The sequence below is a fragment of the Gekko japonicus genome, unplaced genomic scaffold, assembly GCF_001447785.1.
Source record: "Gekko japonicus isolate JY-2015 unplaced genomic scaffold, Gekko_japonicus_V1.1 scaffold135, whole genome shotgun sequence".
In the NCBI taxonomy this organism is placed as follows: Eukaryota; Metazoa; Chordata; class Lepidosauria; order Squamata; family Gekkonidae; genus Gekko; species Gekko japonicus.
The window spans coordinates 1,342,988-1,356,714 of NW_015175359.1; the positions used below are offsets into that span (position 1 = coordinate 1,342,988).

At 45.2% G+C, this 13,727-nt stretch overlaps 1 protein-coding gene across 1 annotated transcript in view; it reads right to left on the reverse strand.

The window, feature by feature from the left end:
* CCDC64 (coiled-coil domain containing 64) overlaps positions 1-13,727 on the reverse strand; it is a 90,718-nt gene that overhangs the window by 9,997 nt on the left and 66,994 nt on the right. Inside the window, exons 7-9 of the mRNA XM_015425297.1 lie at positions 11,961-12,104; positions 10,680-10,810; positions 4,984-5,104 (exon numbers count right to left, since the gene is read on the reverse strand). Of these exons, the coding sequence (XP_015280783.1) occupies positions 4,984-5,104; positions 10,680-10,810; positions 11,961-12,104 (396 nt within the window). The remainder of the gene's footprint in view (positions 1-4,983; positions 5,105-10,679; positions 10,811-11,960; positions 12,105-13,727) is intronic.

Genomic DNA, 13,727 nt, shown 5'->3' on the forward strand with positions numbered 1-13,727 from the left:
GACGAAGGAACCGGCGGGTCAGCCATCAGTTGGAGTGCCTTCTCCAAGAGGAAAACTCTTAAACGTGCCGCTCTGTTCTTCCGAGTTTGGTTTGAAAACTGCGCACAATGTTCACAGGAGTCTGGATTGTGAGTCTCCCCAAGACAGAAAATACAGTACTTGTGGCCATCTGGAGGAGCCAATTTACTTCCACAAGTACGGCAACGATTGAAAAAATCCCCACTTCTTCGAATTTTTTCGTCTTCTTCTCCATAGACTGAGGAGAAGAAGACAGCGACAGGGGGGGGGGGCAGCGGCCCGAAGGCCTGAGGTAATTTACCTCAGACGACCCCACCTCCAGGTAGGCTACTGCTCGCTAATCTCCCATTGGTGTGAAGCACAGAGACCACGAAGAAGATAAACAGGTTGCTTACCAGTAACTGGTGATCTTCGAGTGGTCATCTGTGCATTCACACCACCCGCCCTCCTGCCCCGCTGCTGTCTTCTTCTACTTGTTTTGTTAGGAGATTGAGCGCGGCGGAAAGGAAAGAACTGGCGGGATGTCCGTGCCTGCCCTTCTGGGCATGCTCACTGGGGCTCCTGAGCATGCTCAGTTGGGCCAGGCACGAAAATCCTTTTAAGAGAGCTTGCTAGGCACCGGCAGATCCAGCGCAGGCGCACTAGATCCCATTGGTGTGAAGCACAGAGACCACGAAGAAGATGATAAAGGTAAAGGTTTACTTTGCTCAAAAGCTAGTTGAATCCAACTCTAGGGGGCGGCGCTCATCTCCGTTTCAAAGCCGACGAGCCAGCACTGTCCAAAGATGCTTCCGTGGTCATGTGGCCGGCATGACTAAACGCCAAGGTGCACAGAACACTGTTACCTTCCCACCGAAGTGGTACCTATTTATCTACTTGCAATTTCTTGCTTTTGAACTGCTAGATTGGCAAGAACTGGGGCCAGAGACAGGAGCTCACTCGTCATGCGGCACTAGGGTCTCGAACTGCCGAACTACAGACCTTCCAGTCTGCAGCTCAGCGTCTTAACCTCTGAGCCACTGCGGCCCCTTCATATATATGTATATATATATATATATACACATTTCAGTATGTACAGATCCTTTAAATATTAAACTGAGGTGAGCATGGTGAAACAGGGTTAGGTGCTTGGTGTAAACTATGAAAGCTCCTTGTCTCCTTGGGTCAGCATGAGTGATGAGTCTCAGTATGAGAGTACTCTACTGTAAAAAAACCAGTGAGCATTAAGCAATGGAGAAAAAAGGGATTTTCAAGCTCAAATGCAGATTTTCTCAGCAAGTGCTTGGTTGCTAGGAGTAACCATCAAATGCAAATGACTACCAATGAGACCCACACCTGTCTACTCTTAACACAACACTGGCATCATCTCTAAACTGGTATAACCAGTGAATTGTCCCTAGAGAGCATTCACCTAATATCTGTAACGGGCTATCAGCTTGCCGTCACCTTTCTCTTAAAGCTGTTGCTAGCTATTGGCAGAGGTTGCTTTTGATACGGCTGAGGTGAAAAACATTTTTTTAATTCCCGCATAAGCTTTTGTGGACTACAGCCCACGTCTTCAAATGAAATGAGTAAATCCTCACCATGCAGACATTTTGTGTAATTTAAGAACATTCTATGTGCAATTTAAAAATTGTTCATTGCCAGCACTGAGGTAGGATAACAGAAACACAGCTGAGGGCAGCTTCCCAAAACCCTGGCCCATGAGATAATTTCAATCACTAATTGACCTTTGGGCATACTCGGAAGGTTTGGCCATCATCCCAACTAAAATTTCAAATCATGCCCCCACAATCCCCATGTTGTTTCCTATCTCCCTTATATATAAAAGCCGAATGCTGGTGGCACTTCTCTAGAACATTCCACACGCTCCGGAATTGGTTGGCGCCCTGGTATGTCACTCAGAATCTGTCCCTATCTACTGGCTGCATTGTTTGAGTCTCGCCTCCAACATTCTAAACAGTTTGCTGTTCCTCCCCCCTCCCCCCATAGCCAGGCAGAACACAGAGGTTATTTGCATCTGCAGCCTCATTGGCCTTTGCCTCGGAACACAGAGGTCATTTGCATATGCGACTTGATTGGCTTTTGCCTCTAACATTCTAAACAGTTTGCTCTTCTGAGGTAAAATGTGTCCAATCTCCAGGTGAGGGCTGGAGATCACTCAGAATTACAACTGCTTTCCAGATGGCAGAGATCAGTTTCCCTGGAGAAAATGGTGGGCTCTGTATCCTTATATGCTGCTGAGGTGGCCCCCGTATGACAGCCAATGTGACGTAGCAGTCAGGGCTTCAGAGCACGGGAGAGGCTGCAGGTGTGTGGGGGGGTGGAAAGCTGAAGAGTGAGGGGGAAATAAAGGTAGGTTGATGATTGGCTGGGAAGGAGATAGGGTTGCCAACTCCAGGTGGGAAATTCCTGGAGATGTGAGGGATGGAGCCTGGAGAGGGCGAGGTTTCAGGAGGCGTGGGACCTCAGACAGGTACAAAGCCATAGACTCCACCCTCCAAACCAACCATTCCCTTCTGGGGAACCATCATTGCCAATCTTCAGGTGAGGGCTGGAGATCACTCAAAATTACAACTGTTCTTTAGGTAGCAGAGATCGGTTCCTCTGGAGAAAATGGTGGACTCAGTGTCATTATACCCTGCTGAGGTTGCCACAGCAAATTGATACTGAGTGTCCAAGGCTGGGGCACCGCCCAGAGCCTCTTTCTAGAGGCTGTTGCATTTATTTCCACAACGGGCCTTTTTCCTAGTCTGTAATAAACATGGATGGTCAGACCACCCCATTTTCCCAAGTTACAGAGAACTCCCACATTTACAAAAAATGTGAACCAGCCCAGTAAATATCTCGATAACAACAAGCAAATTTGCTTTTGTTCTCATACCAAAGATTGTCATCAGGCAAACAGTGTTACCGGGCTCATAGATCTACCCACAAGTAGATCCGCCGCCCTGAGCCCGTTCGCGGGGAGGGTGGGTTATAATTTAAACAAATAAATAAGTATGGCAAGATCCAGTTCCAAGAGCTGAATTAGACTGCATGCACTCCAGCCAACAGATGCCCTTAACTGACACATTCAAAAAAGATCATGAAGAACAGCTCCATGCTGCACAGCAAGACCATTTATACCACAGAGGAAAGCATGCTTTAAAAAAAAAGAGGCACAAGGAGACAGACCACCACATTCAAAAAGGTTCTTGTTAAAATGTGGCATGACTGTGAAAGATGGCAAGAGATTATAGAGGATCAACAGAAGCGAATGTATGGGAGTCCGTAGATACTTTCATTCCTTCCCTGAGATGATGACGTGACACTGAACTGGAATGGGATGGGGAGAGGATGAGGTGGCTATGACAGAGGGGTGGGAGCTCACCTTAAAGGCAGGAGGGGTGTACGACTAAAGCTGTTGCTACGGGAACTGAGAAAGGCCACTAGATCAGAAACCAAAGGAGCCATATAGTAAAAAGCCCTGAGGAAGCAAACTGTAAGCACAGGAGAGAAGAGAGAAAACGAGAACACAGAGAAGTTGAAAACAGGAGAAAAAAGGTTGGCGAGGGGAAGGTTTCTGCTGGGTTTATACATGAAGGGAAGGGTGGGGAATAGGAAATAAGACCTGGTTCACACATACATGTTAATCGCTTGAGAAATCCAACATCATCAGGTGGTGGACTTACATACAGGGGTCATTTCCTGCAGGAGCGCACAGGAGTGAAGCTCCGGAAGTAAAGAACCCAGGGGGCGGGCACATGCAACAAGCCCCACCCCCTGCTCCCAGCAGCCCTCAGTCAGAGCAAGAAGCAGCCAGGTAAGTTGCAGAGCGCCCCCCGGTCAAAGACAGTCCAGTGGCACCTTTAAGACCAAGTTTTATTCAGGTACAAGCTCTCCCTCCTCTGTGAGGGCAGATCTGCACGTCCCCCCCCCCAATAGCTAGCAATCCAAAACAGTCCAGTGGAGCCTGAGTGGTGGGTGTTGCCTTCTGACACACTTCCGGTGATGTCAGGGGGTGTGGCATATGCAAATAAGTTATGCTAATGAGCTCCTGCACCTCTTTTTCTACGAAATGACCCCTGCTTACATATATGAAGAGGCTGTGTCAAATCTGCCGCCACAGACAATATATTTGTTATCGCCTTCTATCACCTCAAATGTAAGGCTTTTTCCAGCAGTGGAGTCCTTTAAAACTTTGAGCTGCCGGCCACCAGGTGTAGAGACATCAAGCAATTTGCTTGCATGAGAGAACCAGGTCCAAGTTTTGTCTCCTCTAAACACAGCTTTCTCCCATCATAAATAGTCCAGTCCCCTTTCCCCAACAGTTTGCTTGTTAGGAACCCTGGGATGCTGGGGAGGGGGATGTCTAATAGACATCCAGCCATCTCAAACTGAATCCAGGCCCATCAGATCATTCAAAGTAAAATGGCCACATTCTCTAGAATTTATCATTCAAATGAAACATGACCATTTTCTACATTGCATCCTACATTAATCACATTCACAAAATCAAAACAAACAAACAAAAAACATTCCGAGGAAAAAAGTTTATAGATCTCCTTGTGAAAACAGCAATAATCTCTTGACTGTACTCAGACCAGAACAGCCAATTGTCGCTTATGTTGCTATGGCACTGCTTGAAGCAGGTTGTGAAACAAGTTTATGTTTATCGTGCTATAATTCTTAGTACCATTGTTTTGATTAATTATGCTTAATTTTGCTAACTAGGTTAGGATGATTATCTTGGATTCCACTGAGCTGCCTCTATTGTGTGATAATTTTTCAAGTGCTTTATACCACTGTTGTTGTCTCTGTTGTTCTTTTACTCCTCCTTAAGGAAAACTTCTGCCTAAAAGACACTCAAAAGTGTTTCCAAGGAGGCTGGGCTTTATGCAGAAAGATCTGTCGGGTGCTGAGCCAAGGCATCACAATCCATTCTGGCTGACGAATAAGGGGAAGGGCTTAGCCTTCTCTTACCTGCCACGCCTCAAGCTGCTGCGAAAGATTAAGTTTCTGCTGTATGGCATCCAAGAGCTGACTATTCAAAGACATCATATCAATCTTGCACTTGGCTAGTTCCATTTCAACAGCATTCTTCCTGCAAAGCAGAGCAGAGATGGTCTCAGAGAGTACAAGGGTACAAATACAGAAGTAGCCCAAGGAACAAAATTCAATTTTAGAACCAGCTCAACCAACTGGGAACAAAAGTCAGTCACACTCTTATGAAGCACGAGTTCTGTATTAAAATTTCTGTTGCAAAACTATACTTCCCATATCTTGTTCAGACTTACAGAAAGAGAAAGTTTCTTAGAGTGGTGTTAAATATCTTGTCCAGTACCAGAGGCTAGCTGGTCCAGCCTTTTCTGGGCCCAGTCCTCTGGAGTGGTCTACTAACAGAACCCCAGTGCAAGGCCAGCCACATCAGAGACTGCAAGCTCACAAGGCCCACCTAAAGTAACCATCCTGCAGGTGGGACCTGGAGATCTCCCCAGAATTACAATTAATCTCCAGGCTGCAGAGATCAGTTCCGCAGGAGAAAATGGCTGCTTTGGAGGATGGACCCTATGGTGTTATGCCTTGCTGAGGTCCCTCCCCAGGATACATCCCCAAATCTCCAGGAATTTCCCAACCTGGATTTGGCAACCTTGGCCCAGCCTCAAGAGAGCAGGCACTCCAAAGTCCTTTGAAATGCTGCAGAAAATTCTGGGACATTCTCTGTCTCTTCCCTGCTCTCTTCTATTGAAAATGTCCAGACAGTGTGCAATTGCAATAAAAAAGGCCAACACTATGCTGGGGATTATTAGGAAGGGAATTGAAAACAAATCAGCCAGTATCATAATGTCCCTGTATAAATCGATGGTGCGACTTCATTTGGTGTACTGTGTACAGTTCTGGTTACCACAGCTCAAAAAGAATATTATAGCATTGGAAAAGGTGCAGAAAAGGGCAACTAGAATGGTAAAAGGGTTGGAACCCTTTCCCTATGAAGAAAGGTTAAAACACTTGGGGCTCTTTAGCTTGGAGAAACGACGACTGAGGGGTGACATGATCGAAGTTTATAAGATTATGCATGGGATAGAGCAGGTAGAGAAAGAAGTACTTTTCTCCCTTTCTCACAATACAAGAACTCATAGGCACTCAATGAAATTGCTGAGCAGTTGGGTTAGAACAGATAAAAAAATGTACTTCTTCACTCAAAGAGTGATTAGCACATGGAATTCACTGCCACAGGAAGTGGTGGTGGCGGCTACAAGCATGGACGGCTTCAAGAGGGAATTAGATAAGCATATGCAACAGAAGTCCATCAGTGGCTATTAGCCACAAGGTATAGATAGGAACTCCCAGGCTGGGGCATGTGATGCTCTGTATTCTTGTTGCTTGGGGGGTCAACAGTGGGAGGGCTTCTAGTGTCCTGGCCCCACTGCTGGACCTCCTGATGGCACCTGGTATTTTTGGCCACTGTGTGATAGACTGTTGGACTAGATGGGCCATTGGCCTGATCCAACATTGGCTTCTCTTATGTTCTTATGAGGCAGGAACAGAGGCATAGCCAATATTGGACAACAAATATGGCACCCTCCTAACTTAGTTTGCTCATACACAGACAATCCGATCAAAAAGCTGGAGCTCGCCTGCCCCAACCTCACATTGAGGATTCAATTAAAAGACATTCCCCTCCTCACTGTGGAGGGAAAAACAAGAACACTGGAGAGTAAATAATAAAAGAGCTAAGTAATAAAAGACTGGAGGCGTTTAGAAAATTTGAGATCAGTACAATCGTCCTGGGAATGACATTATTCTGGACAGTGCAGAATGGAACGGTGTCCTCTCACTCATGTGACATGTCTTACATTGGGGCTGGCTTATAGTCTTGATCTGTAGAGGCCCATTACATGTACTTTGCCCTGTTCCAAAAGTTTTCCCCATGCATAATAAAGGGTAATTGAAACATGCTTCTTATGAACAAGCCATGCTTGCTCTAAGGCTCTGCTTCTTCTCTGTATATCAAGTGTCACCAACCTTTTCTTTAATGAGAGCTGCTTCTGACTAATGAAAAATATCCTAAGTTACTACAGAGAGACAGAGAGATGGAAGGTCAGTTGACTGAGCCTTCCTGAGTCTTTGAGTCTCATGGGAGCACTCTCTCCTGTGATTACCCCCCCCCCCCGGTCTTCCAGGGGTTGCGCAGGCTACAGTAGCTAGCAAGCTATCAGTAGCTTGCAATCTACCTGTTGGGGACCCCTGCACTGCATAAACTATTCAAGCAATCGCCACAATATAATTCCAGTTTCCAGAACTCAGATAATACTTAGCTATGATTAACATTGAGCAAAATTCATCTTTATGATGGCCAGAAAGGAATATGACACTGCCATACTGAGCTAGACCATTGATCAGTCTGATCTAGAAGTAACTGTACTGCCTGGAATTGGCCCTCCTGCAGGGGTTCTGCTACCCGAGATAACTGTAGCAATCATAACATGGACAGAACCTGGGATCTCATGCATAGCAAAGTGTGTGTGTTCTACAACTGAGTTCTGGCTGCTAACTAGAGTATGCTGTATGGTGTGTACTTCTGGGATCGGCACAAACACTCCATTCAAGGTGAACCTGTTGACAGAGGCTGAGCCACCCACTGCAATGTTATTCCCAAAGGTAGTGCCCTACATTTCACCCCATTTTGTTCAATAACAAACATTTATGTGGGGGGAAAGGGAAGGGTTGTGGTCCAGGGACCTCAATGGAACTGAGCTTAATCTTGACCACCAGAGTGTAGGTGAGGGACAGATTTTGCCCCCTTGTTAAAACTGTTATTGCAGTCCTTTTATCACATAATTCAGTGGGAGCCAATGAAAACTAAGCTTGCCTCTGATCTGCATCCCCTGGGTTGCGTTTCCTAGCAGACACCCATAATTTGACAGAACCTCTATGAGCTAGCTGCGTGGGTGGGTATGCACCACCGGTCATTCTCATCATCCTACTAAAAATGCCTGCATAATGAGGATGCGCACACTGCCTCTGAAGCAGTGGGCAGAACAAGTCCATGAGAAGCTTATGCTGGAATAAAATCTTGTTGTTCTTTAAGGTGCCACAAGATTGCTGTTTGTTCGTCTGCAAAAGCAAAGCTGCCAGATCAAAGGCCGCCAAATGTTCCTGCACTGTAAAATTCCCCACCACTGAATGAATATTAAACACTGGGATTCAAGCATCCCCAGAAAGGTAGCTGGTTTCCATAGATACAGGAGAACCAGTAACCCACACACATACTAAAATGTCAGAAGCTGCCTTTTGCATCAAAAACCAGCAGTTGTATAGTTTCCTCCTTCATCCAACAGATGGCGCTGCTGCGGTGGCTCTTAGAAAAGAGATTGGTATTCTTCCTTGCGTGCCCAAAGTGCCCCTTGAGACATGATGACCAAGTCCTTGAAAATAACAAGATCGAGCTGTTGTGTGGTTTCCCCTAACAGAGATTCTGTTAGCATCACTGTGTATTGCAGGAAGAAGAAACGAAGCAATAAGCGTAGTGAAGACATAACTAAGATTATGGGATGCATTCATTTTTTTAAAAAAAATTACAGATTTAGGGTGTCATTGGCTTTTGAGCAAGGGAAACCTTTACCTTTACTAAGGAATAGCATAGCGGCTAAGAGAATTAACTGTGAATCAGGACCTCCAAGTTCGAATCTCATCACTGCCATGGATTCCACAATTAATAATTCCAGAGGAGTAGCCATTTTTGTCCGTGGTGGCAAAATTACACAGGAGTCCAATGGCACCTCAGATGCATTTCTTATAAGGGTTGCCAGGTGGTCCCTCCAGGCCACCAGCAGGGTATCAGGGGAGGGGAAGAGTTGCCAGATCCAGGATGGGAAACTCCTGGAGCCTGGGGAGGACATTGATCTCAGTGGGGTACAATGCCATAGAGTCCACCCTCCAAAAGCATCCATTTATTCCGGGGGAATTGATCTCAGTAGTCTGGAGATGATCTGTAATTCCGGGAAATCCTGGAGGCTGGCATCTGTGTATCTGAGGAAATGGATTCTGACTCATGACATTTTATGCTGAAACATGTTTTGCTAGTCTTTAAAATACTACTGGATTCCTGCATAATGAATTAAGTAGGTAACCTTACTCAATTTATCTCTTAGGGCCAAACTAAATGCCACAGGGTAGCTTGTCTGCCTCATTCAGATACAAAGCAAAGGTTTTTGGGGAAAGGCCTATTTTTATTTACAAGTAAAGGAATGCAAAGAGGGGGAGGAACTAAACTCTCATCCAGTGTTCCCTCTAAGCTGTGGAGTCTTGTGAGCAAAAATTCTACTTTGTGGGCTACTGGTACTAAAGTTGTGAACGAGCAATTGGGCTACTGCATAAATTGGTTTGCTCTGGAGCCATCCTTCATGAGCCAAGACAAAAATGTGTGAGCTGGAGGCTAAAAAACTGTGAGCCAGCTCACACTAACTCAGCTTAGAGGGGGACACTGCTTTCAACCCTATCCCGCCTCTCCCCTGCCTCACTGGATCCCATAGCTTTGAGTGTCATTCTCTCAGCCCAGCTCCAATATCAAAAGTGAGTCAGGTTGAGACAAACAGCAGCAGAGCACAGAAAGGTAAGATGTGTGGCAGCTGGGGTGGTGACGTTTCCCTCTTCTCATCCATTTGTTCCTTTTACGTGAAAAAGACTCTCCTCCCATCCCCAGCATTATACCCAACAGGGCAGACATGCCAACAAGCACATGTGGGCTGCCTTGTTGCATCCTCCTTGGTCCTTGTAAAGGTAAAGGTGCCCTTGCTCGAAAGCCAGTCGAATCCGACTCTAGGGTTGCGGTGCTCATCTCCGTTTCAAAGGCGAAGAGCCAGCGTTGTCCGAAGACGTTTCTGTGGTCATGTGGCCGGCGTGACTAAACACCAAGGCGCACGGAACGCTGTTACCTTCCCACCGAAGTGGTACCTATTTATCTACTTGCAATTTCTTGCTTTCGAACTGCTAGGTTGGCAGAGGCTGGAACTAGAGACGGGAGCTCACTCCGTCATGCGGCAACTCGGGTCTCTAACTGCTGAACTACTGACCTTCCACAGCCTGCAGTTCAGCATCTTAACCACTTGAGCCATCGCAGATCCTTAGCTATGTTTTAAATATTCCAAAGCATGATATGAACATTGTTATTTATTTGGTTCATCCATAAGACCCAACTCTAAAAGCCACTCGAAGACAAAGGAAAATGCAGAAAAGAAAAGAGAGAAGAATAACTGTTTGTCGGACTGATCCTCTCGGCAGTATTTCGGGTCCTGCTCTGAAATGTCACTTTTCCTTAATAATGAACTCACCAAGAAAAGCAGAAGTACTTACAACGAAAAAGCTTACAGTATAGCCTAGCTGCACAGATAGAAATAAACATATTCCAAGTTTCCAGTATTCTGGCCAAGGAATTCAAAGACAATGGGGTGAACAACAACCACTAGATACTTCTGTTTCTAATTCTGGCAAAATCAAGTTTGATTTTATTATAATTTAGCGCTTTAATATACAATACATATATTTAGCATCTGTTGTTCTATAATGGCTTCACTCCACCCCACCCCACTCTGGTTTTACTTTTTTTGCAATACCATTTCTGGGCATTGTACTGAGCTTCACTGGGCTTCTACCCAAACGTTAACAATGCTTCTTACTTGGCAATTGCTTCGTCCCGATCCCTGATGGCCTTCAAGAGTTGTTCACTGGTGTCTTTATCATCAACAGTCCCTCGGAGTCTGTCCCTTTCCTCTTTAAGGGAAGTCATTTCTACGCTCAGCAGTGTTACCTGGTAAGAACCAAAAGAAAGTCAGTGAAAGATCTGGGACTGAGGATACTCCAGGATGTCTGCCCTGAAAGGACCACAAAGAAAAAGGGCAAGGCGGTCACCACATCACACTCACAGTATTGATATTTGGGGGCAACAGAGAAATGACAGAAATCTTGCATGTTCCGTTTAAATAAGATGCCAGTCCTTGCCATTTAAAACCATGAATTTCTGAAGGTCACATACCAGAATGCAAAAAAAAAAAAAGCATCCCCCCCCACCCTAAAAATACTGCTGCCAAATGGTTTTAAGCCATTCCCATAAAGTGTAGGAATCAGCTTGTGCTTTTCATACATTTCAAATCTCCAGGATGGAGTTTGTGGAAGTTCGTGGTCTCTACAGCTATCTGAAAGCTGTGTTAGAATAACAGAAGGCAGAGGACCCTAGAAGTCTTTTTTAAATACATCACATTGCCCACAGGAGAGATCCAGTGTTTTCATACAGACACAAGGAACATGCATGCTATTTTTTGCAGCCTGTCTTTCATTCTCCCCCCCCCCTTCTTTAAAACAAAAAACCACAACTCTTCCCCTTTCGGAAGGCTCAAGGCAGTGAACAGCAGCTGAACTATATTCTTAGCTCTTTGTCATTATCAAAAAACAGACCATATAAAAGAATCTGGGAGGAATGAAGATGGCGGGGGGGGGGGGGGGGGCTAGAAGGGAAAGAAGGGAACAGTTCTTAAAACCACTGAACTCAATGGGGGGGAAACCCTCCCACACATGGAGTACAATCAGTTTCTCTGATCATGGGGGAAAGGAACAGCACAGGAGAACAATTCTGAGCAAATTCAGTAGCAAGAGTACAGATTTTTTGTTTCTCTGCCTCCCTTCTCCTCCTGGATTTATCCCACTGATAGCACTCGCCCACTGCCCTGGGACAGGGGTGCATCCGGCCAGTCAAAGAGTAGGTGTGCAGATGGTGTCTGTTTCAGCAGATTTGGCTGTGTTATTTTTGTAATTCTGTGAGTCCTTAGTTCTGTGTTTTTTAATTACATGCTACCTCGAGCCTGAGGAGTTAATGGGGGAAGTGATTTTACAAATCAGTTAAATAAAATCCATACATATCTGTTCAAATGTGTCAAAACCATCATGGGCAGGAAGGTGCTTACCTGGCTGTGGAGTTGCTGCAGCTCTTCCAGGCTCTGCCTCAGTTTCCCCCGCTCACCTTCCATGAGCTCCCTCAGGGCTCTTGAGTCCTCACTCGTCTGCTTGAGCTGTTCTTCTAAGGCATCGTCATCACTTCTCCGAGAGTTCTGGCAGGAGGAGGGAAATAAACTTGTTTAGCTATCACTTGGGGTGGAGGGAATACACCGTCAAAAGTGTTTGCACTATCTTTTTTCTTTCTTTTTTTTAATTATAGCATTAGGATGCTTTTCAAGGAGGCATTATTTAGATACCACCATTGCTGTATGCTGCACTCTATAGAGTAACATAAGCAAAAAGAGACAGGTCCATGCCCCAAAGAGCTTACAATGTAAAATTCAACCGTGAAGGGGAGGGACAAAGTTAGCAGAGGCTTTATGTGAATTGTGCAGTGATATGTATTCAAAAGATCAACAACCTCAGATATGCAGACGATACCACTCTAATGGCAGAAGGTGAAGAGGACTTAAAGAGCCTCTTGCTCAGGGTAAAGAGGAGAGCGCAAAAGTGGGCTTGAAGCTCAACATCAAACAAACTAAGATCATGGCATCCGGCCCCATCATTCCTTGGCAAATAGAAGGGGAAGTCGTGGAAGTAGTGACAGACTTTACATTCCTGGGATCCCAGATCACCGCAGACTGTGACAGCAGCCATGAAATTAAAAGACACCTGCTCCTTGGGAGGAAAGCGATGGCGAACCTAAACAGTATGATAAAAAGTAGAGACATCACCCTGCCAACAAAAGTCCGCATGGTCAAAGCAATGGTATTCCCAGTAGTCATGTATGGCTGCGAGAGTTGGACTATAAGGAAGGCCGAGCGCAGAAGAATAGATTCTTTTGAACTATGGTGCTGGAGAAGACTCTTGAGAGTCCCTTGGACTGCAAGGAGATCAAATCAGTCAATCCTAAAAGAAATCAACCCTGACTGTTCCCTGGAAGGCCAGATAATGAAACTGAAGCTCAAATACTTTGGCCACCAAATGAGAAGGGAGCACTCACTGGAGAAGACCCTGATGCTGGGAAAGATTGAAGGTCAAAGAAGACAGGTACGGCCAGGGCCGGATTTAGACTTGCTGAGGCCCTAAGCTATACAAAACCCAGAGGCCCCCTACTGTTTTAAATTACATCAGCTGGTCTCAGAAAAATTTAAAATATATATGCCTTTTTAATATTTGAAAATATATTGTCTTTTAATTCTTATTAAAAAATAATAAAGGATGTGTTTACAAAATCACAGAAATAATTACATAATTAAAGGGTTTTAAAATGACAAATAATGCTCCAGCAGATTGCGAGGCCCTAAGCTGTAGCTTATTTAGCTTATGCGTAAATCCGGCACTGGGTACGGCAAAGGATGAGATGGTTAGACAGTGTCATAGATGCAATGAACATGAAGTTGAGCCAAGTTCAGAGGACGGTGGAAGACAGGAAGGCCTGGTGTGATCTGGTCCATGGGGTCGCGAACAGTTGGACTCGACTGTGCGACTGAACAACAACAACATGTATTCAGACTTAAGGTCAGAGGAGAAGGAGGAGGACTAAGCTGTGATTCCAAGACTTACTCTATCTGGGATCTGCTTATAAAGTGTCATGCTGCTTTCTCCCTTCCCAACTTAAAATGCAAGAATCTCGTATCAGTTAACCCTGAACAATTTTAATACTTGAACACACCGAAATACTGCTATTTATTTATAAGCATAACACACAGCAGCACTCTCACAATGCCATAGGA